Source organism: Megachile rotundata, chromosome 1, assembly GCF_050947335.1.
Source record: "Megachile rotundata isolate GNS110a chromosome 1, iyMegRotu1, whole genome shotgun sequence".
In the NCBI taxonomy this organism is placed as follows: domain Eukaryota; kingdom Metazoa; phylum Arthropoda; class Insecta; order Hymenoptera; family Megachilidae; genus Megachile; species Megachile rotundata.
Window position 1 is genome coordinate 17,455,803 of NC_134983.1, and position 24,909 is coordinate 17,480,711.

The 24,909-nt window shown below is 29.8% G+C and overlaps 8 protein-coding genes across 29 annotated transcripts; 4 read left to right on the top strand and 4 right to left on the bottom strand.

Moving 5' to 3' along the window:
- The first annotated feature begins 92 nt into the window (after positions 1 to 92).
- LOC100879856 (NADH-cytochrome b5 reductase-like) lies at positions 93 to 1,745 on the top strand. 2 transcript variants are annotated; one of them, XM_012288974.2, is made up of 4 exons: positions 93 to 348; positions 587 to 821; positions 981 to 1,192; positions 1,379 to 1,745. In XM_012288974.2, exons 1-4 carry the CDS (start codon positions 93 to 95, stop codon positions 1,567 to 1,569), a joined length of 894 nt encoding a protein of 297 aa, XP_012144364.2. In that variant the 3' UTR covers positions 1,570 to 1,745. The 2 variants fall into 2 exon arrangements, with proteins under 2 accessions (XP_012144364.2, XP_076385854.1); XM_076529739.1 differs by having other exon boundaries at positions 692 to 821.
- Positions 1,439 to 3,761, bottom strand: Fancl (E3 ubiquitin-protein ligase Fancl). 3 transcript variants are annotated; one of them, XM_012288975.2, is made up of 7 exons: positions 3,627 to 3,761; positions 2,936 to 3,240; positions 2,738 to 2,848; positions 2,389 to 2,636; positions 2,121 to 2,310; positions 1,800 to 2,027; positions 1,439 to 1,713 (listed from the first exon to the last, which is right to left on the bottom strand). In XM_012288975.2, exons 1-7 carry the CDS (start codon positions 3,709 to 3,711, stop codon positions 1,618 to 1,620), a joined length of 1,263 nt encoding a protein of 420 aa, XP_012144365.2. In that variant the 5' UTR covers positions 3,712 to 3,761; the 3' UTR covers positions 1,439 to 1,617. The 3 variants fall into 3 exon arrangements, with proteins under 3 accessions (XP_012144365.2, XP_012144366.2, XP_012144367.2); XM_012288976.2 differs by having other exon boundaries at positions 3,524 to 3,647; XM_012288977.2 differs by lacking the exon at positions 3,627 to 3,761 and adding an exon at positions 3,324 to 3,342.
- Positions 3,760 to 8,737, top strand: MFS16 (major facilitator superfamily transporter 16). Of its 6 annotated transcripts, XR_013037583.1 has the most exons (11): positions 3,840 to 3,978; positions 4,139 to 5,023; positions 5,104 to 5,182; positions 5,264 to 5,399; positions 5,466 to 5,834; positions 6,161 to 6,205; positions 6,396 to 6,597; positions 6,678 to 6,826; positions 6,972 to 7,274; positions 7,362 to 7,547; positions 8,613 to 8,737. XR_013037583.1 is itself a non-coding variant. In XM_076529593.1 (10 exons), exons 2-10 carry the CDS (start codon positions 4,747 to 4,749, stop codon positions 7,422 to 7,424), a joined length of 1,623 nt encoding a protein of 540 aa, XP_076385708.1. In that variant the 5' UTR covers positions 3,760 to 3,897; positions 4,139 to 4,746; the 3' UTR covers positions 7,425 to 7,636. The 6 variants fall into 6 exon arrangements, 5 of the variants coding, with proteins under 5 accessions (XP_076385708.1, XP_003704934.1, XP_012144371.1 ...); XM_076529593.1 differs by lacking the exon at positions 8,613 to 8,737 and having other exon boundaries at positions 3,760 to 3,897; positions 7,362 to 7,636; XM_003704886.3 differs by lacking the exon at positions 8,613 to 8,737 and having other exon boundaries at positions 7,362 to 7,636.
- On the bottom strand, positions 7,327 to 8,613 carry pen-2 (presenilin enhancer, gamma-secretase subunit). Its single transcript, XM_003704895.3, has 3 exons — positions 8,315 to 8,613; positions 8,137 to 8,241; positions 7,327 to 7,893 (listed from the first exon to the last, which is right to left on the bottom strand). The coding sequence occupies exons 1-3, from the start codon at positions 8,373 to 8,375 to the stop codon at positions 7,754 to 7,756; spliced, it is 306 nt and encodes a 101-aa protein (XP_003704943.1). The 5' UTR covers positions 8,376 to 8,613; the 3' UTR covers positions 7,327 to 7,753.
- A 565-nt stretch (positions 8,738 to 9,302) lies between the features above and the next one.
- LOC100877551 (ribosomal protein S26) lies at positions 9,303 to 17,562 on the top strand. 9 transcript variants are annotated; one of them, XM_012288971.2, is made up of 3 exons: positions 9,314 to 10,037; positions 11,434 to 12,028; positions 12,107 to 12,696. In XM_012288971.2, exons 1-3 carry the CDS (start codon positions 9,551 to 9,553, stop codon positions 12,252 to 12,254), a joined length of 1,230 nt encoding a protein of 409 aa, XP_012144361.1. In that variant the 5' UTR covers positions 9,314 to 9,550; the 3' UTR covers positions 12,255 to 12,696. The 9 variants fall into 9 exon arrangements, with proteins under 9 accessions (XP_076385794.1, XP_012144361.1, XP_012144362.1 ...); XM_012288972.2 differs by having other exon boundaries at positions 9,335 to 10,037; positions 11,473 to 12,028; XM_003704877.3 differs by having other exon boundaries at positions 9,362 to 10,037; positions 12,140 to 12,696.
- On the bottom strand, positions 14,418 to 15,881 carry U2af38 (U2 small nuclear riboprotein auxiliary factor 38). The gene is made up of 5 exons (XM_003704869.3): positions 15,740 to 15,881; positions 15,571 to 15,658; positions 15,445 to 15,511; positions 15,082 to 15,370; positions 14,418 to 14,708 (listed from the first exon to the last, which is right to left on the bottom strand). The coding sequence occupies exons 1-5, from the start codon at positions 15,781 to 15,783 to the stop codon at positions 14,471 to 14,473; spliced, it is 726 nt and encodes a 241-aa protein (XP_003704917.1). The 5' UTR covers positions 15,784 to 15,881; the 3' UTR covers positions 14,418 to 14,470.
- Positions 17,559 to 19,247, bottom strand: LOC100877215 (PEST proteolytic signal-containing nuclear protein). Its single transcript, XM_003704860.3, has 3 exons — positions 19,093 to 19,247; positions 18,315 to 18,517; positions 17,559 to 18,250 (listed from the first exon to the last, which is right to left on the bottom strand). Exons 1-3 carry the CDS (start codon positions 19,127 to 19,129, stop codon positions 18,008 to 18,010), a joined length of 483 nt encoding a protein of 160 aa, XP_003704908.1. The 5' UTR covers positions 19,130 to 19,247; the 3' UTR covers positions 17,559 to 18,007.
- A 132-nt stretch (positions 19,248 to 19,379) lies between these two features.
- Positions 19,380 to 21,917, top strand: spz (Spaetzle domain-containing protein). Of its 6 annotated transcripts, none has more exons than XM_076529780.1 (9): positions 19,380 to 19,724; positions 19,908 to 20,025; positions 20,114 to 20,289; positions 20,394 to 20,558; positions 20,699 to 20,768; positions 20,913 to 21,028; positions 21,287 to 21,346; positions 21,447 to 21,550; positions 21,626 to 21,917. In XM_076529780.1, the coding sequence occupies exons 4-9, from the start codon at positions 20,529 to 20,531 to the stop codon at positions 21,831 to 21,833; spliced, it is 588 nt and encodes a 195-aa protein (XP_076385895.1). In that variant the 5' UTR covers positions 19,380 to 19,724; positions 19,908 to 20,025; positions 20,114 to 20,289; positions 20,394 to 20,528; the 3' UTR covers positions 21,834 to 21,917. The 6 variants fall into 6 exon arrangements, with proteins under 6 accessions (XP_076385895.1, XP_076385887.1, XP_076385902.1 ...); XM_076529772.1 differs by having other exon boundaries at positions 20,411 to 20,558; XM_076529783.1 differs by having other exon boundaries at positions 19,713 to 19,833; positions 20,411 to 20,558.
- The last annotated feature ends 2,992 nt before the right edge of the window (positions 21,918 to 24,909 follow it).

Genomic DNA, 24,909 nt, shown 5'->3' on the forward strand with positions numbered 1-24,909 from the left:
AGGTTAATATTTCGAAATATTTTGGACGGCTAACAGCTGATTATCCGCAATATGTGTGTGTAATACATAAAAAAACTGTTTCATGTATTAGTATGTATCTTGAAAGTGACAGTGAGAATAGCAGACCAGCAACTCCATCGGAGGAAGATTGCTGTCATAATGCATGTGACCCTTGCATTTTCGATATACATAAAAAGCTACTTGAAGAATATTACAGAAGAAAAAAGCAAAATGTAAAAATACAAAATAAAGAAAATCTATTGTGTCCATATTTATACAAAAACTTTGTAGTCACTAATATAAAGGAGATTTCTGATGGTTACATTCTACTTTTTCTGAAATATCAAGGTATAAAAATATTAGTTCACTTCATAATTTATAATTAGACTACACTATAGATTTCTTTCTGTATTTTTATTTAATATTTTCTTCTTTGAAACATTTGTTATCAGAAATATTATGCTATCTTTTTTACATTTTATAATTTATATATCTTTTGTAGCTTTTTATATAATATAAATGCATAAACATCTGTAGTCTATTTAAGCCACATTTATTATTAATAATAGCTGTTTATTATTTACAGAAAACAATTCAAGCAATAATAAGAAAATATTAATTTATCCAGGGCAACATGTTATGTTACATCTAAATGACATTACCAAACCATTCACACCAATTTCTTTTACAGATGATAGTATTGAATTTTTAATTAGACTTTATCTTAATGGAAAATTTAGTACTCATTTAAGAAATATAACAGTTGGTCATCAAATTAATGTAAGAGGACCTTATGGAGATCTTAAATATGAGTGTAACAGGTATGTGGATTGTGAAATTATAATCAATTTAATTACTGCATCAATTTTTATTAGTTCTATATTAAGTACAAATTGCTTTGAATAATATATGTAACATTTGTTTATTATTAATAAATTAAACATAGAATATTATTTACATATAACTAATAATTATTTTAGTTTTCAGAAAATTATCATGTTTACTATGGGATCTGGAATAACAGCAGTTTATTCTCTAGCAAATTCAATTGTAAATAATGAATTAGAGGAAACAAGGGTTCATCTTATTGGTGGATTTCAAAATATATCACAGATTCCCTTGAAAAAAGAATTACAGGCCTTAACAGATTACTGGAATTTTAAATGTACATTATATATATCACAATTGCATAGTAAGTTATGTATTTTAAGTATTATATTTATTTTTAAAAATATAAAGTATAATATTATTAATTGATATTATCAAAATATATCAAATCTTTGGTGTACATACTTTTTATAGTATTTTTTGGTGATAATACTTATTTATAAAAGAAAGTATACTTAATTAAAGCTTTGGTATTCTTTTTACATTTTAGGTAATGCTTATGATCTTCATGGTATAAATATACAATCTGGTAGATTAAGTAACACATCAGTTTCTGAAGTACTTAAAGATTGTATTGCCAACACAACATTAATTTTAATATGTGGTAATCATGAATTTAACAATTCTGTTAAACAATGGGCAGTAAGTATGAATTGTATGCATATATATGTATTTGAATAATAAGTTAAAAAAATATTGCATTGGATAATTTTTAATGTTTTAATTTTCCTATTTAATGCAACATGATATGCTTTCTTGGCAATTAGGGCATGTACCATGTATATGATCAAATACAATATGATTACCAGCAACTGCTTGTAGCCACTAAAAAGTGAAATAAATATTAGTTAATATTGTGTCGGTTTTAAATATCTTAAATTAAAAATTATTTTATGTTTATTCAAATATACCTGTAGCAAACAAGATGTATGAAAATGTCTTTTACATTTTTCATTGTTACAAATTTTATCAGGTAAATTTTTATCATCTAACTCTAAAGAAAAACAAATACAACATTCTTCATCTGTAACAATAGTACTCTCATCCAGAAAAATTTCTTTTTTTTCTTTTCTGGGAAATGTATTTAAATTTAATAACATCATTAAATTATCTATAATGTTTAAACTTGAATTCCAATTCTAAAAAAATCACAATATTTAGAATTGTTACATTGTAATACAGAGTTTAATATAAAATAGTTAAAAATTAATGTTGATATTTATGTTACATACATGTAAATTCTTAGAAACAAGTTCCTTTTTTAATTCAATTTCTGTTTCGCTACCCATAAATTTAATTTCTGGTAAATCCATAGGATTTAAAGGATCTATTTTAATAAACATTGATAATGAGGGTGTTAAATAAATTCGTCGGTAAAGATGACATGGCTTTGGTTGCAATGGATCCATTACACAACAATTCCTGCTTATTCAAAAATCTCATGTGGTTTAAACTAAAAATATAAAAGAAAATGCTTATTAAATAAATTCATGTGCTTACTCATCAATTTGCTTCAGATTAGACCAAACTTTTTCAAGCATTTCCACTTGCAACTTAAGTTTATTTCTTGCTACAAGTAATGTTGATATATTATTTTGAAAGGGTCCAAATGCAGGTATCTCAGGTAAATCTGAGTCAATAACTGTCCATGGATAAATTCCATATTTTGTTTTTTGTAATTTTATAGCCACATTTCCCAAAGATAATTTAATAGTATTTAAGGTATTGTCAGCTAATATCTTAACTTCCTTTAACAATATAATTTTCATATCTATCTTGTTCAATTATTTCTGACAAAATTAATAAAAGATTATCTTATTTGTCATTTTACTGTAAATATTATACCTACAGATGGAGTTTGAAGTACATCCTGTAATTCTTGTAACATTTCATCTACTTTATTATTTGTTGCCTCATATTCATCATTTTCAATGATATGAGTTGTATTTATAAAATTAGTCTGTTTAAATATATTATTATTATTATTATTACATGTAATAACATCAAATATGCCATAGACAATGTTCTATAAAATTACAACACTCACTATTAATGACTGTAATTGTCTTAAAAATACTGATACTTTGATTGTACTTTGTGTTAAGCTTTTAATCCTCTGTCTAAATTCTTTATTGCGTATAAGTGTTATTTCTCTACCAAAATTAATTTCTGCATTACATAGTGAAGGATAATTTGGTACAATCAATTTTAATTTGATTCGAATATTTTGTTTTGAATTTGAATTACAAGGAATTACTATAAACCCTTGCCATGTCATAGGGTTTTTAGAAACTAATATCATTTCTGGATGCCATTGAATGATAGCTTCATAATCATCAGAAATCATCATATCTATAATACAGAATTAAATGATAAACAGATAAGCAAAACATAATTTTGATATACATAATGTTTCAGTATAATGAAATATCAACACTGTTTTTCTTCTTATTTCAATATTTTGTTTTATTATCGTTTATTCTGCCTAATATTATGAATTTGCCTATAAAAATTTATTTAATTACAATTTTAAAATCATTTTGAAAAATGTTATTTCTTAAACAAAAAATGGAAAAACTCAATAATACACATATATACACACATAGCATATATATGTATATAAAATGTTACTTACATTATAAAAAAAAAACACTGTACAATTAATTTACAAGAGAAGATTATGAATCACAAATTTTTGTTCCTTCTGCGCATATTAATTCTGATTAGTTAAAACATACCTCGTAACCAAGAGCAACGCGCATGTGCTTTTAAGACGATTGTAACGCCGTGCACATATATCCAGTAAATTTTTGTTCGGTACATCTTTCTAACGTCATCGCTTCTTTTCTCTCTTCATATATTTTTGTTCGCCATGTATGCAAGTAATAGAGTAGAAAGTGATTCATGAAAGAGGAATTGCAAGTGCTGAGCTTATTTCAAGTTGCGCGAAACATTGATGTTTTTTACGACTTCAATATTACATATGTTACTATATTCAAAAAAAGCTACGTATGTATATAATACGTCCAGCTAAAACATATGTTCATTGCTTACGCGTAACTATATGTTGTTTCTCATTTATATACAAAAGTAAACATTCCATTTGATTCATAGTGTTATAATTTAATAACTTTTTAATATTAGTGAAAATATAATAATATGACAATATAATGTATACAATTTAAACAACATTACAATTATATGTTCATAAGTGATAATATTGTATATAGCTTTGTTTTCTTTGTTGTAGGTTATGAATCATAGCTGTTCCCTTATCTAATTTATACAGCTTTTAATTATGGTTCCCATATGAATACCAATCTTCTGTAGATAAATTAAAACTGTGGACGTGATAGAAATATCAGTGAAAAAGATAAGTGCAATAATTATGTATAAATATGACATTGAGGAAATCAAAGAGAATATAAAGTATTGATATTGATACTGCTATTTTCAATTTTCTTTGTGATAACATAAAATTAGAAGTATTTAATAATAGTATTGTGAATAGTCTTATATATCAATGTTATATCTGTTGAAGTAATTATACTGTGATTGATAAGTGGAATTGTATATAAATGAAAATTTGTGTGATTAATTATTGATTTAAAACATTTATGTAAAAAAAATGCACAATATTTTCTGTGATTCTTTCTAAAGTATTAATATAAAGGAATGGAAATATTTTGTATTTTAAATGATACAGACAACACATGCAGTGATTTATAAAAAGATAAAAATTAAATTAAAAAAGTACAAATAAACTTACAAAGCAGTAGATCTTCTTTAAAAGCTAAAATATTTGTAATATTCATAATAATACATCAGTTGATAAAAAAGAAGTTTAATTCAATAAGTATGAGTGGTTTAGTAAGAGATCAACCATGGGGTATTCAAATATTACAACATACATCTTCAAAATGTTGTTCTTATCGCCGTGTCAATCGCATGGCATGGCATCAAGGTGGTATCTTAGCCTTAACATATTTGGCATATACCTGCTATCATATGACACGAAAACCAATATCAGTTGTAAAAAATGTATTAAGTTTCAATTGTAGCAGTTTATCACCACCTCCAAACATTGTTATTAATAGTACTAATCGAGATACATGGTGTGATTGGGCTCCATTTGGTAAATATAATTTTATGAATTAAAATATCTGATCAAAATTTAATTGATAATCTTGTTTAAGTAAAATATAATATTTGTAGATACTGAGGATGCTCCAGCATTGCTTGGCATATTAGATTCAGCATTCCTGTTTACATATGCTGCAGCCATGTTCCTCAGGTGACACTTTAAAGTGAGCTTATATATGATATATAAATCATAAATATTATTTTGATAATAATTTTATATTTATTTATACAGTGGTTTTATAGCAGAAAGAGTAAATTTACGCTATTTCCTTGCATTCGGTATGCTTGCATCAGGTATATCTTGTTATCTGTTTGGTATTGCTAGACCATACAATATCCATAGCTTGTGGTATTTTGTTTTAGTACAGGTAAATATTTAAAAGATAATTTTTTATTTGTTCACATATGGGTATTATCATTATTATTTTGTTCAGGCAGTTGGTGGTGTCTTCCAAACATCAGGTTGGCCTGGAGTAGTTACAGTTGTAGGAAATTGGTTTGGAAAAAGAAAAAGAGGCTTAATCTTTGGCATATGGAATTCTCACACCTCTCTGGGAAATATTTTGGGTAGTTTAATTGCTGCTGAATTTGTGGAATCTGATTGGGGTCTAAGTTTTATGGTACCTGGAGCTGTAATGGGTGTTGTGGGATTTATAATATTTCTTTTTCTAATACCCAATCCTATAGATATTGGGTTTGTTCCACCTATTTCTCCTAGATTTAGAAAATTTGATGCAACTCATACTTCAGATGAAGACAGTGGAGCAGAAGATTGTGAGCAGTCATGTAATGATGGTGAAGATGTGAGTTAAAAATACTTTCAATAAAATTTTCTGTAACTACTAGCATGTTATGTATGAATAATAATTATATATAATTTTTTGTTATCTAGTATTGGAATGTAAGCATGAAAATTTATTTAGAACATTTCATGCATACAATTTAAAGTGTTATGAGTCAGCATTAATTTTATCTTTCCTTGTTTTAATAGCTGTATCTTTTTAAGTCTTCATTAACTCCTTAATTTCGAAATTACGTAATTCTTTAATAAGTTATGTATACCTTTTTATTCTCTTTGTTTGTCGATGTACTATATGCTCACTAAACGTATTTCATTTGCTGTACTTAGCGTCTCGTCTATCGCTGTGTCTACCACGAACAAGTTAATGTTGATGTAAGTGCATGCTTTGTTTTTTTTTTTAACAATGAATACTGGACTTTATTTAACTGCATTAACATGAACTGCATTCCATTATTTATATTACTTTAATATTTATATAATTTCTGTAATATTCGTTATAAAAAAAATGTTATATATATATATTTTTTTTATTAATTATTTATCCTTATGCATTTTTTGAAAGGATTTGGCAAGTTTGCGATCTGAAACTAGTCCAATATTACCAAGACAAAGACATGTACAAGAATCTCATAGAGGAAATGCAATTGGATTTATAGGAGCTTTGTCTATACCTGGAGTCATAGAATATTCGCTTTCTTTATTTTTTGCAAAACTTGTAAGCTACACATTCCTGTACTGGTTGCCATTATATATTGCAGCTTCAAGTTAGTGAATTATACTGAATCATAATTATATGTTAGCATGTTATATTAACAGTTACTATATATATTTTTATTTTTTTTAGCTACCTACGGTGCAACATTAAGTGCAGATATCTCCACTTTATTTGACGTAGGCGGTATTGCAGGTGCAATAGCAGCTGGTGTCTTATCCGATTATAGCGGCATGAGCGCTTTAACGTGTGCCGTTATGCTTGGATTTGCAGTTCCTGTGGTATGTATTATTTTGTTCAGTCCATATTAAAAATGTTTAAAAATTAGTTCATAATTTTTTAATTCGTTAACTACAATATTAAAAAATATTAGATTAGTAATTCTTTACTTCTGTAGTCTATCATTTTTTATGATTTATTATACAGTTGTTTATATATGACTATGTTGGAAGCACGAGTTTGGGAATCAACATAGTATTATTACTAATAGCTGGACTATTAGTAAATGGACCATATGCCTTAATAACAACTGCCGTGTCTGCTGACCTAGGAACTCATCCTAGTTTAGGAGATAACTCTAAAGCTTTAGCTACAGTTACTGCCATTATTGATGGTACAGGCAGTATTGGTGCTGCTGTTGGTCCATTATTAGCAGGTTTGGTGTCACGTTGGGCTGGTTGGCATAATGTATTTTATATGCTTATGATTGCAGATATGATAGCATTATTAGTAAGTTTATTTTATATTAAATACCGAATCTGTAAGTGCTAATAAATACATATTTCCAATTTTAATTCACTCTTTTATTTGTTTTAGTTTCTGTCCAGATTAGTATACAAGGATATACAAATGTACAGACGACGAATAAGAGCCGTTTAACTTTATTCTTTTTCACCAGGTAAAGAATAATGGATAACTATGAAAATAAACAAATTATACAAATATGTATTTGTAACTTTAGCTTTCCATAAATATGATAAAATGTATAAAAAGTTGTACTTTGTAAGTATATCTAAAAATTTATGTACTATTAAGTTTTAGAAATATTTAATTTCACTGCATTTAAATAAATAATATATTTTTTTATAACACTGAAGATTGTTATTTAGTCAAATACCAAGTATGAACAAAACAGTCTTTTTTAAACTTTTTGTTAGAAAATACATAATATTTATTAAAATTTAACTAAAGACATTTATATCACAGCATTAAGGAATGCCTGTTGGAATTATATAACTAATAGAATCTGCTACTTCACCCCATGCTGCTCTTTGGGTTTGAAATATGATAATCCATGCTAAAAGAGCAGCTGACCATAAAGTAGCCCCAACTGCAGAGAATATTACATCTGAAAATTCATTAACAAATTCAGTATTAAATGAGCAATATTACTGATCAATATATAACATATTTACTTTCTTTCTTATATAAGCTAACTATAATTGGCACTTAAGCAACTATTTTTTACCACTGTATTAAAAATTTCAAAGAATTTTCATTATATCAAAAAACTTATAAAGAAATATAATGCTGAAATAAAGACATATCTCTTCTGGAATTCTATAAAACTCCATTCTTCATAAAAACTTACATTTTTTAATTTGTTTTTGTTCTTCATAATGTGGTGCAAAAAAAGCTTCTTTGACAAACCAAACAGCATTCACAGCCCATAAAAATGGCAGAAGAGCAAATCCAACTACACATCAAGAAACATAATATAAATATTTGTACTAATAAATAAAATATTCTAATAAATATATACCACTTACCTCGAAAATACCATTTGCAAAGGTATAGTTTCTTGTCATTTGGAATTTTTGACAAGTCCATTGTGAAAATGACAACTTAAAATTTATAACCTATATCTTTATTTTTATTCAAATAACTAAATACACACTATAGATATCGTTTTGTATATTACTTTATATCTGAATATATTTTAAGATTAATAAAGATATCGATATAAGTGAAAAGTAAATGAAATAGTAATGCAAAGAACACATTTATAACATATCAAATCAAAACTGAAGACTATCAAGTGAAAATATTACTTCATTTTCCCTGCAGGTGGAGTAATGATATAGAAAAAAGAGAAAGGACAGATCTCAGAATAACTAATTACAGAATATAATTAATATTACACTTTGGTAAATTATGAACAACGCTTATATTCATTTAAAAAACAAAATAAACATTTTTACTGAAGAATTATTAAAAAACAAGAAAAGGAAGGATATATAAGGCTTTGAATGACAACCACTTTACCGACAATAGTGGTAGGAATATGTCACGTGATCAGTTAACACTATGCCGCTTGTCGCGCGGTCATAAACACAGATAGACTGCGCTCTTTTATAGGAAAGATGAAGTTGACACTAAAAGATAAAGATAGTCCCATGGTAGTGTTCCCGCACTTGTACATTATAAAGAGTGAGGGAAAGCGACTAAAAAATGATTAGGAGGAAGATTACGCTTTGAATGTATCAAAAAAATTTTTTAAATTACATTTGGAACTTCGAAATTTCAAAATTTGAACATTTCTACATTGAAAAATTTGAAGTTTCTACTTGGAAGACACGTAAATCTTTAAGTTGTAAAATCTGTAAATTTTATAGCCTATAAATTAAACATTTCTAAATATTTAAATTACAAAAGTAGTGTGTTTGTATAAAAATATAATCGCTTATTTGGTATTAACTTAAAAATCCGCATTAATTGATGAGTTTTAAATAGTTTTTTATAATTGGCGGTACAACCCATGCGCAGGCAAGCAACCAATCAATTTGGGTTCCTTCAATACGGTTCCCCTCACATTTGAGTTCTGTCCAGCAATCGCACGCATGCGCAACCCCTTATCAACTTACATATACGAGAAAGAGAAATAACGACCACAATTATTATCCTCTCTCTCTTGTGTCAATTTCAACTTCTTTCACGGAGCGCGCAGTCTATCTGTATATGTCTATGCGCGCGACTAACTGTGGCCAGCCATTTTGATTAGTAACATGGCGTCTTCGGAGATTAATATGGCGTCCTCGGACATAATAACCGAAGTGGAGATTCAACCAGATATCCAAGAGGTTGAAATAGAAACGATACCGGTAGAAATACCCTGTGAGACCGTGGAAACTACTATCGAGGGAGAAGATGGACAACCGATGATAGCTCTTCAAACGCTTCCAGAACCAGGACGCGAAGAAATCATACTACAGACGCAAGAGGAAATTGTCGGCAGTGATCCGTTGAGCGTGTACGATCAGATCCCGGTACCAGAGAACGATATTTATGTCGAGTCAAGTCCTGGCCCATCAAGAAAGGGTCCCAAGAAGGCCAGAAAGAGTGGTTCGTCGAAATTCAGAACGTCCGATCATACGATTTTTGGGGAGATGGGCTCGGAAACGAAGGCTAGAAAGTGGGAGCAGAAGCAAGTGCAAATCAAGACGCTCGAAGGTGAATTCTCGGTGACGATGTGGGCATCGGGCACCGATGACGGTAAGCGTTCCATTTACATCTAACCTTTTGTTAACTCTCGTATAATATGCACTGAAATTAGTTCGTTAAAAAAAACTGTTGCAACGGGTATCTCCACGCACACGGTTCGTACGTACTTCCGGTGGTCTCAAATCAATACTATGCTTTTCGTACAAGTTTACCAAAAAAAACTATCGAAATGCTCCGATTCTTTATTATCAATGAATTCTTTGACAGTTTGCGTTGTTTGTTTTGATCGAGGGAACGCCATTATGCTGCCAGGGGGCAGCCATATTTTGAAAATGGCTTCTTTTACTTGGAGCTATCCTCTTGAATGATAATGGCGGAGAATGAACAAAGCTCTGTACTCATGTTATCTTTGTCGCTCTTTAATAAATTATTTTATTTCATTTTCACTTTCTTTCCTGTTTGTATTGGTTTCTGTATGCTTCTGATGAAGGAAATGTGTATATATGATTGTTTTGGAAGGATAATTATTTAAAAAATGTTATGTATTTTTTTAATATGAAAAATGTTTTACTTCTTACATCATTTATTATTAAATTTATATCCCTTTTCCAAGAAATTCGTAATTAAACAGCTGCTTTAAAAATTGAAATTATTTTAATTTTTGCCACAATAAAATTTTATACATGTATAACATTTCAAGATAATTGAGAAAAGAGAAAATTTGCAATACTAATTAACAAATACATTGCTTATTTCATTTTTAATTGATTGCAATATTATATAAAGTGATTGACAGAATTACAGAGTACATTTTAATATGTTTTAATGTTTATAATATAAAATCTATAGATAAAATGTTATTTTTATGTCTATGTATAGGTCATGTTAATACATTATGTACCAGTAGTTTTTAGTGGAAGATCATATTATACTATTATACTGTTTAAATATTTTACATTATGTAGAAAATTCAAGTATTTAATATTTATCTAATGTATTTTATTAAAATAAATATTTTGTAAATTACCAAGAATGGATCAAACATTATAATTATGCTAAAAATTCTTTAAAATAGTATTCTTTGATTTACCTCTTTTATTTTAAGATACTTGTAAATAAGGTTTCTTGTTTATGGTACATGATGTGTTAATGTGGAGTTTATGTTTGCTATGCTATATTTAAATACAGTATTGACAAAAATATTTTGCAGTAGAACAGGTTTTTATATAAAAGGTATAAATTACTAATTTTAAAAAAGTTTTTAGTAATCAGAAAAAGGTATTATTATAAGTTTGATTTTATATGTAAATTTGTGAAAATAAATTTACTACATGGTAAGAATTTATATTATTATCATTTAATGATAAAAAGTACATAATTTACATAGCAAAAAAAAAAACAAATACAGTAGCTTTTGTTTGGGACTGCTTGTTTGTTATTGTTAAAGGGAGTGTCCTATTAGCTCCTCACCTGGTGGATGTTCCAGATGAAGGCTCAAATCCAGAGCCTGATCCAGACTACACAGAATATATGACTGGTAAATCCAATGCCAAATTCAATCACTCTGGAAGCTCCATTTCTGATGGAATGCCAGGTCTTGACCTTTCGGATCCAAAACAGTTGGCAGAATTTGCTAGACCTGGTCACAAATTGAAAGTACGCAAGCCTCCTGTTTTAGACGGCGTTGAACGCACTATAGCTTGCCCACATAAAGGATGCACAAAAATGTTTAGAGATAACAGTGCAATGCGTAAACATTTGCACACTCATGGACCAAGAGTACACGTATGTGCAGAGTGTGGAAAAGCTTTTGTAGAAAGCTCAAAATTGAAAAGGCACCAGTTGGTTCATACGGGGGAAAAACCTTTTCAATGTACATTTGAAGGATGTGGCAAAAGGTTTAGCCTTGACTTTAATCTTCGTACTCATGTTAGAATTCATACTGGAGATAGACCTTATGTTTGTCCATTTGACGGATGCAGCAAAAAGTTTGCACAATCAACGAATTTAAAATCACATATATTAACACATGCAAAAGCTAAGTAAGTATATTCATTTTTATTCTTCTTCTTATTATTATTATTATTACTATTATATTTATACATTTTCATTGAGAACAGAACAAGTGATGAGACGAAATTTCCAATCCACAGGTCACGTAATGCGATTGGAAGACAAGTACAACAAATTCAACTTCAACAACCTCAATTTGTTCAAGTTGAAGTTGCAGATGTGGATAATCAACAGTTTATTGTTTATGCTGATTAGCCCCCCTAAACAATGATCTCATATCCTATTAAACTTATTCTGGAGTATCGTAATCATTAATTAGTAATCTAAACAGTGTAAATATTTTCACGATACAAGTGATGTGGGCAGGACATTACTAAAGCTGTTAGTTATCTTAAGAGAAGAAATTAATCGATTTATACCTCTGTGCTTAGACGCAAAGTAAATGGATATCACAAGCACTATACTACGACAAAAAAAACGTTAAAAACCTACACAAGAGAAGGTAGAATATCTTCTGAAACACACGAAGTAGAATGTTGCGCACTGCTCAATCTCGTGTCTAAGTAACTAAATGATACCTAGTGCGCTCTCATAATAACAACTGTATATATTTATACGTAAAGTAAAATATTGTATACAGTATATTTTGGAGAAATTCTGATGAGAATAAACTACAAAATACGTCTTTTCCGTCGGACTCAATCGTACCATTTTAATATACTTTTTACACTACATAATGGTAATTGTTAATAGTCATTGGGAAATGAAAACCTGCGTCTATTGTGTATTATACTTTAATGTTTGCAAAATACGACACATTTATTCCTGTAAAATTATTAAGATGTTTTTAAGTATTGTCTATGTAAATAGACAGTGAAAGCATTGTAAGATCAAATGAATGTGTGTTTAATATTGTCAGCATTTGAAAAAAAACTGATTAATTCGAAAGACTTACATTGACATAATATATTTTATCCGTGATATTCACGAATAGATTGTGATGTTTACACGTGCATCGATGCAATGACGTTAAGGAAGTTGTTAAGAAGTTCGTGTCATTTTTGAAGTAGGAAGCAATAGTTTATAAATAGATTTATAATATCGACTGTATTAAATGGCGATTGCGTGCATCTCATTATATCGTTATTCATTAATAATCGCATATCACAATTTTATACATGCAGCTATAATATTAACACGTATGTCTATAATTCAGTTTACATAATGATTCTGACATTATTTATAAAAAAATTTGGATAATTTATTTCAGTTCTGTAAAGTATATTCTTTCATAAAAATCAATTTACAGTTAAATACATTTATTTTCTTTATAAATGTATTTGCTAAAAAAGTAAGCAAATAGCTTGAAATGTTTTAAGGCAGTTTAAATAAACGTATAAACTGCCATATGATGTTACAATTTTCAATTTCTGTTTTACTAAATAAGTTTTAACTTTTATTTGTTTTGTATATTTCAATAATTTTTTGTATTCTTTATTATGTAAGGTGTGAGCTGACAAGATTTTAAATTTATCAATTCATTTTTTAATAAAATATTGCGAAATTAACATAATTTCATCTTGAATTTAGCATATTCAGTAATTTGGCCTACATAATTTTGAAATACATAGGTATTTACAAATAGAAACTTGAAAGAAATTTAGTTATTATTGTCTGATGATAAAACAAAAGTCTTTCTAAACATTTGATCTGGTAATAGTTTATGAATATATATATACATAGTTTTTACCAACATTTATATCGTGAGCATTTAACACAATCTTTTGTATATTGTAATTATTGCTTCCTGCTGGAAGTAAGCTTAAATATAGTTTGAAGTACATAAAAGTAATTTTTCTTGTATTCAAATCTTACCAATTTGAAGGTAAAATTTATATTGCTATGTTTAAAAAGAAGAAAGTGTTATTTTTTAATTTTTTTTATTCTTATCATTATACATGCAAAATTTTTTTATATCGTGATAATTATATTCAGTTATAATTTACATATACTAGATGAAAGTTCATTGATGCATTAAAAATTACAAGAATTCATTTTACATCCGGAGTACAAAGCAATTTATACAAATTTAAATGACAATTTATTTTTGTCACACAAATTATAATTACATTATTATAACACAAACAAATAGTTCTTACTATTTTTAATTTTGCTCTAATTCCACAATGCATAACTTTATGTTACAGCAACTCTTTAATCATCACATATGGAGAACAGTTATGCGTGTATCAAATTATATTATTTTTTTAAAAAGATTGTAGTTCTTAAAAGTTATCATTGCTTGAAAGAATTTCATATTTTTGAATATAGGGTACATGTTTGACTAATAGTTAATAAATGAAAGTAAAACATTAATAAACACGTTATCTTTGACGAAACAGTCAAAGAATTGATGAATCAATTTAAACTATTTTATTATAAAGGATTATTATAACCGAAAAATAATACACTTAATACCGTCCGGATCGTCCATCTCTACCCTTATCATCTCTACCTTTTCGACGATCTTTAGATCTAGATCTCCTGTCACGAGATCGCGATCTTCGTTTGCGATCACGCCCACGAGATCGTGAACGTGATCTTGATCGACCTTTACCACCTTTCTTTCGGCTATACAAGTAACGTCGTAATTCTCGTGAAATTGGCTTTAAGTGCATGAAATTACAGAATCCTGACCGTGTACATTCACTGAAACAATTAAGTTCTATATTTAGTATCTTAATTATTTCAAGATTTAAATTTGTGATACATAGAATAAATTTATTATGTAGAAATAAAAATCTATAGCAGTATCCAATTAAGTATTTTGGATTTAAAAGTTATATACAGTGCACTCTTGCTTTATAGCTACCTCTGTGGTCATTTCCAGAAAATTAAAAGTTTAACCATTTTTAAATATTTTAATAACAGAGTTTTATTATTTAAATACTACGAGATTCATTCATATGCTTGTTCCTGCAATTATATTCCTGTAGCCCTGATCAATGCCATATAGCAAAATTGTACTGTACTAAATACTATATATTATTAATAAAGATGAAAAGATATAGATAATATATACCCCATTTCATATTGACGACAGCAAGCTTCTCTAAAGTCAGTAACTGGAGATAGTTCAGCATAAACTGGTCTACCACCAAACCATCTATTATTTAAATCATTTACAGCTCTTTCAGCATCCTCTTCTCTTCGAAATTTGATGTAAACATTTCCAACTAAATGATCACCAAGATTATCGCATACATTCATTTCTTCTATTTCACCATACTTATCTTCGCATTCAACAAAAACATCTTCAAAAAAATTGTCATAATGTTCTTGCATTTCCTCATCAGATACATTTGCCACCACTACCAAAATATTTATACAATAATTACAACTGATTTATTAAGTAAAATATAATTTAAATAAATATATTACTCACAGTGAGATCCATCCGCACTTTTTGCTGAATTTTGAGGATTTACATAAAGGTTTTGCAGTAAACATGTCTGAAATAATAGCGTTTATACAACTTTAGGTAAATTTAATATAACTGAAGAATTCTTACCTGACTGAATGTTGGTTTATTGTGAATTCTTGAACATCGATCTCCGTGTCGGCAGGCACCAATTTTGAAATAAAACGAACAGTTTACTCTGTAATAATAAAAGAACTTAATATTGCTGGTGTTTAGTGAGAAAAATTTAATCATTCACAGATTTCAAATTTGATATTACTTGTCTTTTTCTGTGCCAAATATCGATGCTAAATATTCTGCCATTGTTTATTGCTTCTTGATGTCTTAAAACTAATATACTATATTTGTTTTTGAATGTGCAGAGTCGCTTTTGTACACATACACAACGTTTCGCGTACGACTCCAATTCAAAATGGCGAATACACTACATCTGAAACACTTGTTTTTCAGTTTGATATGGTTGTTTAGTTCAAAATGTTACCATTAGAGGGCACAACTTCATCTCAACCTTTTGATTTGTTAGCGTCCAATACAGAATTTATTATACAAATTAAAAGAATGCATACATATTTTTATTATTTTTGTATGATATGTTTAATATATTCTACTTAACAATGTTTTATACTACTTAGTAAATAACTTCTGTATTTGCTTTGCATTTGATGTCATTTATAAATATAAATGTTATATTTAAAAACAATTGCAGATATTCATGTATCTATTGCATAGTATCAAAAAATATATATGACATAAATATACATTGTTCTTAACTTTCTACTTTAATAATTTATGTTTCTACTCAATACATAATATCAAGTCCATGAATTTCCAAATTCTTAAATTTCTAAATCTCAAAATGTTCAAATTTACAACATTCTAAATTTCTAAATATGCAAACTTTATCACTGACACGCATATTAAATTAATTAATAAAAATTGTACAAGTATATAACATGTACAAAATATACATTTTATAAATCTTAAAAACCGGAAGTAGTCTGATTTGACTCATCAACTTCACAGGTTATCCATAGAACACTTTTTTGATCCTTCTTCTGTAGCTAACGAGACAAAATGGTAACTATTTCTTATTTATCATTTACAATTTCTTTAGTTCTATTATATTACCCACAATATAGTTCTATACTGTATGACTTTAATGAGGAAATAATACAAAATTTATTTTCAAATTATGTGTTGGATAAAAAACAGTGATATGTTTGTGAAATATTGAGTTAAATGGTTACAGACCATGTGGTTACCACATTTTATAATCCTCGAATATTTATTTATAATTCTAAAATTTTTAAAAATGACAAATAACTGTTACCAATGATGTATATAAAGTGTATAAAATTTAAATATTAGGATTGTGATTTAGATGTTGTCAAACTAATATACTTAACCTTTTTCTATAATACCAGTAGTGCTAGTTTAATAAATTATGAATTTTTATAAGCACAATAATCTCAACAATTGTAGAACATTCGCCAAAAGTATTCACATAAGAGAAATATAATATTTAATTATTATGATAAATATTGTTTGCTTAAATGAGTAATAATAAACATTCATTCTCATCATTAATTGCTATTTTGTTTTGTATTTTGCAGACTTGCAAGCGCAGAAACGGTGGACGTGCTAAGCATGGCAGAGGCCATGTGAATCCAGTTCGTTGTACCAATTGTGCACGATGCGTACCAAAGGATAAGGCAATTAAGAAGTTTGTTATCCGAAACATTGTAGAAGCAGCTGCTGTCAGAGATATAACAGAAGCTAGTTTTTATTCGGCATACCAGCTTCCAAAATTATATGCCAAGTTACACTACTGTGTTTCTTGTGCTATTCACTCTAAAGTAGTTCGCAATAGATCTAAAGCGAACCGCCGTATTAGAACTCCACCAGTCCGTAATTTCCCTAGGGTAATTATCCTACAAAATTATCATATGAGAATGCATTGAATATTAACATTACTATATATATATTTTTCAATATTTTTCTGTTTAGGATTTACGCCAGGGCCAGCAAAACAGGAAGTAATATACTATGTAATTTTTAAATAAAAATAAAGAACAAAATCAATATCATGAGATATTTATTTATATTATACAGTTTATAAGTTACAAGATAAATTATTTTATTCCTTTTCTATAATCTTTAAAGAGTTATTTCTCAATTTAATAGTAATTAATTTGAAATTAATGCAATGGTAATTGGAACAATGTAAGGATCATGTCACAATTTGATTACATGTACATACGTATGTCCGCATAATTTACACTTATACAACGAAATGGTACATTTTAAGTGCAGTCTTAATATTAGCTACAATTAACAAGTAGCTAATATTTAGTCAATTTCTGAAAAATGTGATGTTAAATACGAAGCAGAACTTCATATCTAGTTTCTGCATAAAATTGATAAAAATATTTGCATATAATCATACCAAGGATCTCGCTATTAATTGTTGCATTTCATGTAAAATTAATATAATTAACAATAATTGCCAAATATAGGAAGAAAGAAATCATTTATTTGCTTCTTCCATTGCCTTTTTGAGCGTCTTTTCAAATATCTTTTTTGAATCACAAAATCCTTGCTTTGTTTTACCAAAAGAATTTGGTCCTGCAGAGGTTGGTGTTTCACGACCAATATTTCTCATCCTCATCCTTGCTTCAGCTGGCATTTCTTCAGGTTCTTCCTCTTCATCTGCATTAAATACAGATGCTACTGTTGGCCTCTGTACTGGTGTTGCTTTTACAGTAGGTTTCTGTAAAATAGTCTCATAAGAAACAATACATGCTTATATCTTTCTATACATAATATTTACTTACAGACGTTGATCCTAATTTAATTTGAATCCCCTTCTTTTGCTGTTCCATTCCACCTTTCTTCCCAAATGCAAATGTCAGCTTCTGTTTCTTTGCATCAGTCTGACTGTAATTGGTAGCTTCACAACGATCATCTGACCTAAGTGGAGAACGATCCCTTCCTCTGTCATCGCCTCTGGAGTCCTCTGCTCTGTACACACTTGACCCTGACAACGTCAAACACTGGCAAAGTTCAGATCAAGTTAAACAACATTATTTCTTTAACCGGAATTATTTAAGCAACATGCTTAGTAGAGATTTCTTGTAATTTTAGAATTGATTTAAAGTAAATGAAGTTAACAACTGACAATGAATAAACAAGTTTGTACATAACATACATGTTTCTGAAAATATTTATAACGATACAGAGAACAGTATATATTTACTTGATAATTTTATTACATAAGGTTAACATTCATTCCGTTTTTACTAATATGTTGCATCCTTTGGCACATGGTTGCAGGATGCGTACACCCGAAAATGGCACATGAAAAGTAAGAAACAAGTTTTAGACAATGAAATATGATTCAAAGAACATTGCTTTCTGTTATAACTGTTTCACAATCAATTCTATAAGCTATATATTTAAAACATTTTTGTTTCCACGATCAGAGACTGTAGACATGAAATCAATAACGAAAACAAATCAAGAGAAGAGTACTGTACACGTTCTGCAAGATACGAAGTAAATGTTCATTTTACCTAATGTAATCGATACGATTATAAATAAAATGAATAAAACCTTTTCTATATTCGTCCCCTGGATTCCTCTTCGACATTCTTTCTGATTTTCTTTGGACGCAATGCAAAATCCACTGATCTGAAGCAGTTTAACGCCAGTAACCGTGGTTTACTTCACTTTGGTGTCTATACTTCGCTTTTCCTAGGGATATTTGATGAAGCAAATGTTACCCGTTTTTCCCTACACTTCAACGATTCGTTCTCGGAGAACGAGTTTTTTTAGTCCAAGAGAACATACTCATTTTGCTCAACTCGTCTAACTTCACTAGACTGATTTTCGCATAGAGTTGTTATACTGTAATACGTCTTCAACTCGGCTAGCCACCTATAGGGTGATCAAAAATATATGAATAAAGAGAAGAACTGATGATACAGGAAGTATATAAAATAAAATATCACCAGGTATATAGCTTGTTTGTCATGAACATCGCAAACGCGCAGGACGAACGAAACTGTTTAATCGACGAGTATGTCTCTCGTTGAACGAGCTGCAACGTTCGTGATGAATGAGGGTCGGATGACCACAGCAATCGACGTCATAGTTTTAACAATCAATCAATCATTCGATGTTCAATGAATGTATCCAGTGATCTTTTATTTGGTACACTTCCAACATGTTAGGATTGATTTTATGTATGTTATGTATACAATTCTCGTTATATTACAATCAACTCCATTTTCAAACTTTCAAAGACCCGAATAATTTAATGAGACTTTTCCAATGTTAAAAATAAAATATAAAGTAATGAACGTTTTATATCGGTCTCTTGAATGCTTGCTTTATAATAAATTCGCAAATATCAAATTTATTTTCAGCTTTCTTATTGGACGCAGGTAAAGAACATAAATCGTAGAAAGCGATATAATCTGCTTTTATTGATATAAAGTTACATCGCGTCGTTATGAACCAGATCAATCGTTGAAAAGCAAATCAGTAAGCGTTCTTGTCTTTTAATAAGACAATCATTTTTCATAAGTAACTCAAAATAAATAATTTCTTAAACGAACATAATCGTCAATAGAATTCCAAACACGACAAGAAGAGAGAAGATTTCTGCTATTTTTGTCACGCAATAAAGAAATTGATTCGCAAATAATAAACGATTTGTTCAAAGAAAAGAGATTAGAACAACAATGAGATTCGCATTATCTACGCGTATGACGAAACAAAACACAATTGAGCGGAATATTTTTGACGGTGGGATTACCTTTAAATAATTAATTTATTAAATGTATCATTTCAATTTTTTTATTGTGCATTACCGATTTTTAACGTTATAATATTTTTACCTAATAATCTAGGTAATCTGTATTTGTAGAATTCGCAGATAAGATTAGACGTCTTCCGATTTTTATCTATATTTATTTCCAAATTAGAAGTTTATAGTATTTTTGATGATACGTAGTCGTGGAAGACAACAGAGTTGAGCCATTGAAATGTCTACTGTCATATTTGTGCTTTTACTGGTAATTTAAATTAATAATAACATTTATGTCTATCATCGCTGTCTCTATGCGATGTTGCGTATTCTTGATTTTTACATTTAATTAAATTTAATTAGTAATTTCGCAGTGCACGTAAAAATAAAATATTTTAATTTTTGCAGCTCATGTGCGAAACGTACGGTCAACGTGATAAAGTCTTCATTCCATCGGGCAAGTCACTTCCTTCTCAAGGTATCGTTCAATGTCTTTCCCGAACGTAATCGATTGTTACGAAGAAATTAAATCGTTTAAAAAATTCTTTGCGTTTGTGATTATTGTTAAATAATTTTTAAATTTCTAAGTCCTCAAATAATAATTCTTGCTTTTTTAAGGTAGCTTCTAAATGCAAAAATAAAACATACTGTGAAGTTACTCCTTACTATCCGACGGATATAGTGATCAATGCACTGCAAGAGAATCCTCATCTACGCAACTACGAAAATAACGATGAGGTTTGTTAAATTTTCAGATTTCCTAAATTAAAAAATTCCACGCCCGAGAAAAATTTTCTTCCGCCAATTCTGCCAATTAAGGATTAAAATATAAATTGCGAACTTCAGTTTCGATGGATCATTCACGACAACAAAATTGTACGGTAATAAAGTCACTAAGCGTTACGGATAGATTTCTATAGTTTAGCATAGTATTCAGAGAAGCATTAATTGCATCATATATAAACATGATCATTCATTTGCATTTTTATTTAACAGGTGGACATACTTAAAGAAGATAAAGACGTGCTCGACGAGGAACCGCTTTGTCTCTCTTTGGTAAATGATTGAACCGAAAAAAGAACATATATTTATAGTTAAGGTAATTAAATTCTAGCCGTAATTTTTTAATGATTCGAACGTTTCGCTATTGCTTTAGGAGCAAGTAGTATTCCCGAAATCTGGTGAAACGAAAAATTTGGAGTGGAGATACATAGTGAACCACGAGAATTTCAAACAAAGTGTGCGCATCGAAACGTGCTTGTGAGTATAGTGGAGTTGTTCACTGCAAGTTGTAAAGATAAATTATGATTTGTTACGAAATTTATATTTTTCTAGGGAAAAAGGACAGAAGTGCAGAGTCATAGGGAGTTTCGCTGAAGGCTATTACACGAAATGCAAACAAAAATTCATATATCGTCAACTTATGGCGGTCTCTGCGAATGGTTCTATATATCAAGAATCTTTTCGATTTCCAGCCAGCTGTTGTTGTCACGTTGAGTTCAGAGCTGACGAATTTTTAAAGTCGATCAATTCCAAAGCTTGACGAAAACCGATTCACAAGCATAGTATTGGATTTGTGTAATACATAGCGACCTTTTAAAAATAAAATTAGTTTATTGAAACCTAATGCAGGAAGAATTATTTATTACCTAACGTCAATTAATTTGTTCTTTCCCGTCACGAGTGTGACGTAACGTAAGAACATGTTAACGTCATACTAAATTATATGATTGTATACTGTTATTATATAGTAACATGTAAATTGTTCGTAAATCGCGAGCCTATCAGTATACAAAAAAGAAACAATCTTTTAAAAAAACCGCCACAAATGCTGTTAACAGCGCCATCTAACAACAAACTGCTGAACTATGATGAACACGTGTAAAGTACCGACTGGATTTTGTCAGTAATTAATTGATTACACTTCAACGGTAATATATTAGATGGCACTGCGATGAACCTGCATAAGGGGGCGTTCAGATTAGGCAAGTGCCGGACAAAATAGCCTAATGCGAACGTCATTTAATTAAAGTTCCGCGTATCACTGCTAGATATGATACAGAGAAAAGTTACTCTCTGTCAAAGTTGTTTTTCACAACATATTTTCAGGTCATTGAAATCGGTGAAACGTCCTCTGAAGTAAATTATATCTTTTTATCAAATCTACATAGTCCATTATAGGCTGTTTAACTTTCTATAATGTGGCGTATTATTATTTTTTATTATATTCTACTTTCAGTTTAGTTGCAGCCAGCATGTGCGTTATAGTTTTCACTGACGTCTTTATTTTTTATCGACTGTAAACATCGTTGTGTTGTGCCTTTCACATACCTTCTTATTCTTCCTAGTTTCGACTTTAACCCATACTGCTGTATCATCGTGCAATTTCTCCCGCCTAAACGCATTTCGCTTCCTGTTGATCTGCTATATTTTTTTACTTCGAAAAAGTACATACTTTCAAATATAATACACAGGTATTACACATGATTAACGTTAACAGATATACATTGAGTAATACAATCAGATCAATGTATTATGCAACATAAATATTTGAAAATTTATAATAACATTCACATTAAGTAAATGATTAATGTTCGACACAGTTTTATGCTGTTTAATGAAAGTCTCTTTATCAAACATTCATTTTGCAGATACGACATCCTGTCATTATCATTAATTACCCCAACTGTAATTAACTAGTTTTCTAGTTCCTTTGAGTCTTGTGGACAAGTTTCTGTCCTCTTTAAAATCTTACGTAAATATCATAACGTCAAGATTGACTACTCCGTTAAAATATAGTAGCGGCGAAACAAAGTAAGGAGACTTTCAGGAAACGAGCATCAAATTCATGAGAATTTATTGCACGGGATACATTCATAATCATGTCATTGTGGGTGATTTTTGTGCTGTGACTACGTAATGTCTGCTCATCCTGATTATGTACAGCCGGATACAAATAATAATAACCGCATGATTTGCTCGCTTTCCAATCGAACTAGCGAAATCTCGATATATGACCTATTTATATTGCTAATCGGGTATTCCCTAGTGGCACTTTCGTATTTCGATAATTGGCAAATTTTCAATTTTTAAATTCCCACATTTCTAAATTCTGGAACTTTTCAATTTTCATATGTAGACCTTGAGAAACTTAGAAATACAGAAATCTGGTCATTTAAAAAATTACAAATGAAGAAATCTGATCATCACCACAGATTATATTGCACAAACATTGAATTCTCCGAAATAAAGTACCAACATAATTTAAAAATATATATCACTGAAATTTAACTAACAAAGGTACTCAACGAAATCTTATATCAACATAAAAGTTTTCGAAACTAAAGACGTACCTAAGCTAAGTATTTAAGTTAAAGTAGGACGCAGTGTACAAATAGATTTCAAAAATGGAAATGCAAGTTTTTTTTACAACGATCCGTTCCACATTCGTTTTTACTGGATTCATACGAAACGTCACCAGTTTTCCATTCGAACTGTCAAGCCCAACGAGCCTCAAGTTATACCATTAAGTGGCTCGCCTATAATTATGTTGTTCACGTATGCTTAAATAGGGAAAATACGGTAACAACCGAGTTCGGGCTCCACTCTCGTCGAGGAAATCTTGCTATTCATTATTCTAAAGGATATGATTGCATTTCACTTGAATAACTGCTTTCATTACCGTGCTTTGACTTAAGAACACGTGCCTAAAGAGACACGTACTTGTTCCTCTTTTTCTTTGCATGCTCGAATTTGTATTTCGGCATAATGAACGTGTACACTCGGGTGCAGTATATGCTTTTCTTAGTTCAAAAGCGATGTAGTCTAAAGGAGTGTCTCATTAGACTTTTAATTGACTGTTCTGGGTTTGTTATGCATTATTTTAAAGAGGCTAGGTTCATGAGAAGGAGATGAGACTAAAATCTTTGAAGGTTTTAGGGTGAGAGATAGAGGGTGGTGATTTTAGGTTTTATGTGAGAGATCTTAGGGAGATTTTAGGACAGTGAAAGATAGGTCATCTGATAATGTTTGTGACTAGGGTTTTTGTTGTATTAGTGTTAAGGATCGGTAATGGGGAAATTGGGATTTGGGAAATAGGGAGATTTGGGATTTGGGAGATTTGGGATTTGGGAGATTTGGGATTTGGGAGAGGTGGGATTTGGGAGAGGTGGGATTTGGGAGAGGTGGGATTTGGGAGAGGTGGGATTTGGGAGAGGTGGGATTTGGGAGGATTGGGATTTGGGAGAGTTGGGATTTGGGAGAGGTGGGATTTGGGAGAGGTGGGATTTGGGAGGATTGGAATTTGGGAGATTTGGGATTTGGGAGATTTGGGATTTGGGAGATTTGGGATTTGGGAGATTTGGGATTTGGGAGATTTGGGATTTGGGAGATTTGGAATTTGAGAGAGTTGGAATTTGCGAAATTTGGAATTTGAGAGATTTGGAATTTGGGAGATTTGGGATTTGGGAGAGTTGGGATTTGGGAGATTTGGGATTTGAGAGATTTGGGATTTGGGAGATTTGGAATTTGAGAGAGTTGGAATTTGCGAAATTTGGAATTTGAGAGATTTGGAATTTGGGAGATTTGGGATTTGGGAGATTTAGAACTTGGGAGATTTG

What these genes read in the sequence shown, in the direction of transcription:
- LOC100879856 (XM_012288974.2), top strand. Translation starts at nt 93, where the DNA reads ATGTATCTTGAAAGTGACAGTGAGAATAGCAGACCAGCAACTCCATCG. An exon ending in ACTTTTTCTGAAATATCAAG is followed by an intron (nt 349 to 586) that starts GTATAAAAATAT and finishes TATTATTTACAG; the next exon opens with AAAACAATTCAAGCAATAAT. An exon ending in CTTAAATATGAGTGTAACAG is followed by an intron (nt 822 to 980) that starts GTATGTGGATTG and finishes TAATTATTTTAG; the next exon opens with TTTTCAGAAAATTATCATGT.
- LOC100877551 (XM_012288971.2), top strand. Translation starts at nt 9,551, where the DNA reads ATGGCGTCTTCGGAGATTAATATGGCGTCCTCGGACATAATAACCGAA. An exon ending in GGCATCGGGCACCGATGACG is followed by an intron (nt 10,038 to 11,433) that starts GTAAGCGTTCCA and finishes TTATTGTTAAAG; the next exon opens with GGAGTGTCCTATTAGCTCCT. An exon ending in TTAACACATGCAAAAGCTAA is followed by an intron (nt 12,029 to 12,106) that starts GTAAGTATATTC and finishes CATTGAGAACAG; the next exon opens with AACAAGTGATGAGACGAAAT.
- U2af38 (XM_003704869.3), bottom strand. Translation starts at nt 15,783, where the DNA reads ATGGCAGAATATTTAGCATCGATATTTGGCACAGAAAAAGACAA. An exon ending in TTTGGCACAGAAAAAGACAA is followed by an intron (nt 15,659 to 15,739) that starts GTAATATCAAAT and finishes TTATTATTACAG; the next exon opens with AGTAAACTGTTCGTTTTATT. An exon ending in ATAAACCAACATTCAGTCAG is followed by an intron (nt 15,512 to 15,570) that starts GTAAGAATTCTT and finishes CTATTATTTCAG; the next exon opens with ACATGTTTACTGCAAAACCT.
- pen-2 (XM_003704895.3), bottom strand. Translation starts at nt 8,375, where the DNA reads ATGGACTTGTCAAAAATTCCAAATGACAAGAAACTATACCTTTGCAAA. An exon ending in TTGCAAATGGTATTTTCGAG is followed by an intron (nt 8,242 to 8,314) that starts GTAAGTGGTATA and finishes CTTGATGTGTAG; the next exon opens with TTGGATTTGCTCTTCTGCCA. An exon ending in ACAAAAACAAATTAAAAAAT is followed by an intron (nt 7,894 to 8,136) that starts GTAAGTTTTTAT and finishes ATGAATTTTCAG; the next exon opens with ATGTAATATTCTCTGCAGTT.
- MFS16 (XM_076529593.1), top strand. Translation starts at nt 4,747, where the DNA reads ATGAGTGGTTTAGTAAGAGATCAACCATGGGGTATTCAAATATTACAA. An exon ending in ACGAACAAGTTAATGTTGAT is followed by an intron (nt 6,206 to 6,395) that starts GTAAGTGCATGC and finishes ATTTTTTGAAAG; the next exon opens with GATTTGGCAAGTTTGCGATC. An exon ending in TTGGATTTGCAGTTCCTGTG is followed by an intron (nt 6,827 to 6,971) that starts GTATGTATTATT and finishes TTTATTATACAG; the next exon opens with TTGTTTATATATGACTATGT.
- LOC100877215 (XM_003704860.3), bottom strand. Translation starts at nt 19,129, where the DNA reads ATGTCGAAGAGGAATCCAGGGGACGAATATAGAAAAG. An exon ending in AGGGGACGAATATAGAAAAG is followed by an intron (nt 18,518 to 19,092) that starts GTTTTATTCATT and finishes TGACGTTGTCAG; the next exon opens with GGTCAAGTGTGTACAGAGCA. An exon ending in TTAAATTAGGATCAACGTCT is followed by an intron (nt 18,251 to 18,314) that starts GTAAGTAAATAT and finishes ACTATTTTACAG; the next exon opens with AAACCTACTGTAAAAGCAAC.
- spz (XM_076529769.1), top strand. Translation starts at nt 19,669, where the DNA reads ATGTATCCAGTGATCTTTTATTTGGTACACTTCCAACATGTTAGGATT. An exon ending in CATGTTAGGATTGATTTTAT is followed by an intron (nt 19,725 to 20,698) that starts GTATGTTATGTA and finishes TAATTTTTGCAG; the next exon opens with CTCATGTGCGAAACGTACGG. An exon ending in CAAGTCACTTCCTTCTCAAG is followed by an intron (nt 20,769 to 20,908) that starts GTATCGTTCAAT and finishes TGCTTTTTTAAG; the next exon opens with GTAGCTTCTAAATGCAAAAA.
- Fancl (XM_012288975.2), bottom strand. Translation starts at nt 3,711, where the DNA reads ATGTACCGAACAAAAATTTACTGGATATATGTGCACGGCGTTACAATC. An exon ending in ATGTACTTCAAACTCCATCT is followed by an intron (nt 2,637 to 2,737) that starts GTAGGTATAATA and finishes ATATTGTTAAAG; the next exon opens with GAAGTTAAGATATTAGCTGA. An exon ending in TTGTTTCTAAGAATTTACAT is followed by an intron (nt 2,028 to 2,120) that starts GTATGTAACATA and finishes TGATTTTTTTAG; the next exon opens with AATTGGAATTCAAGTTTAAA.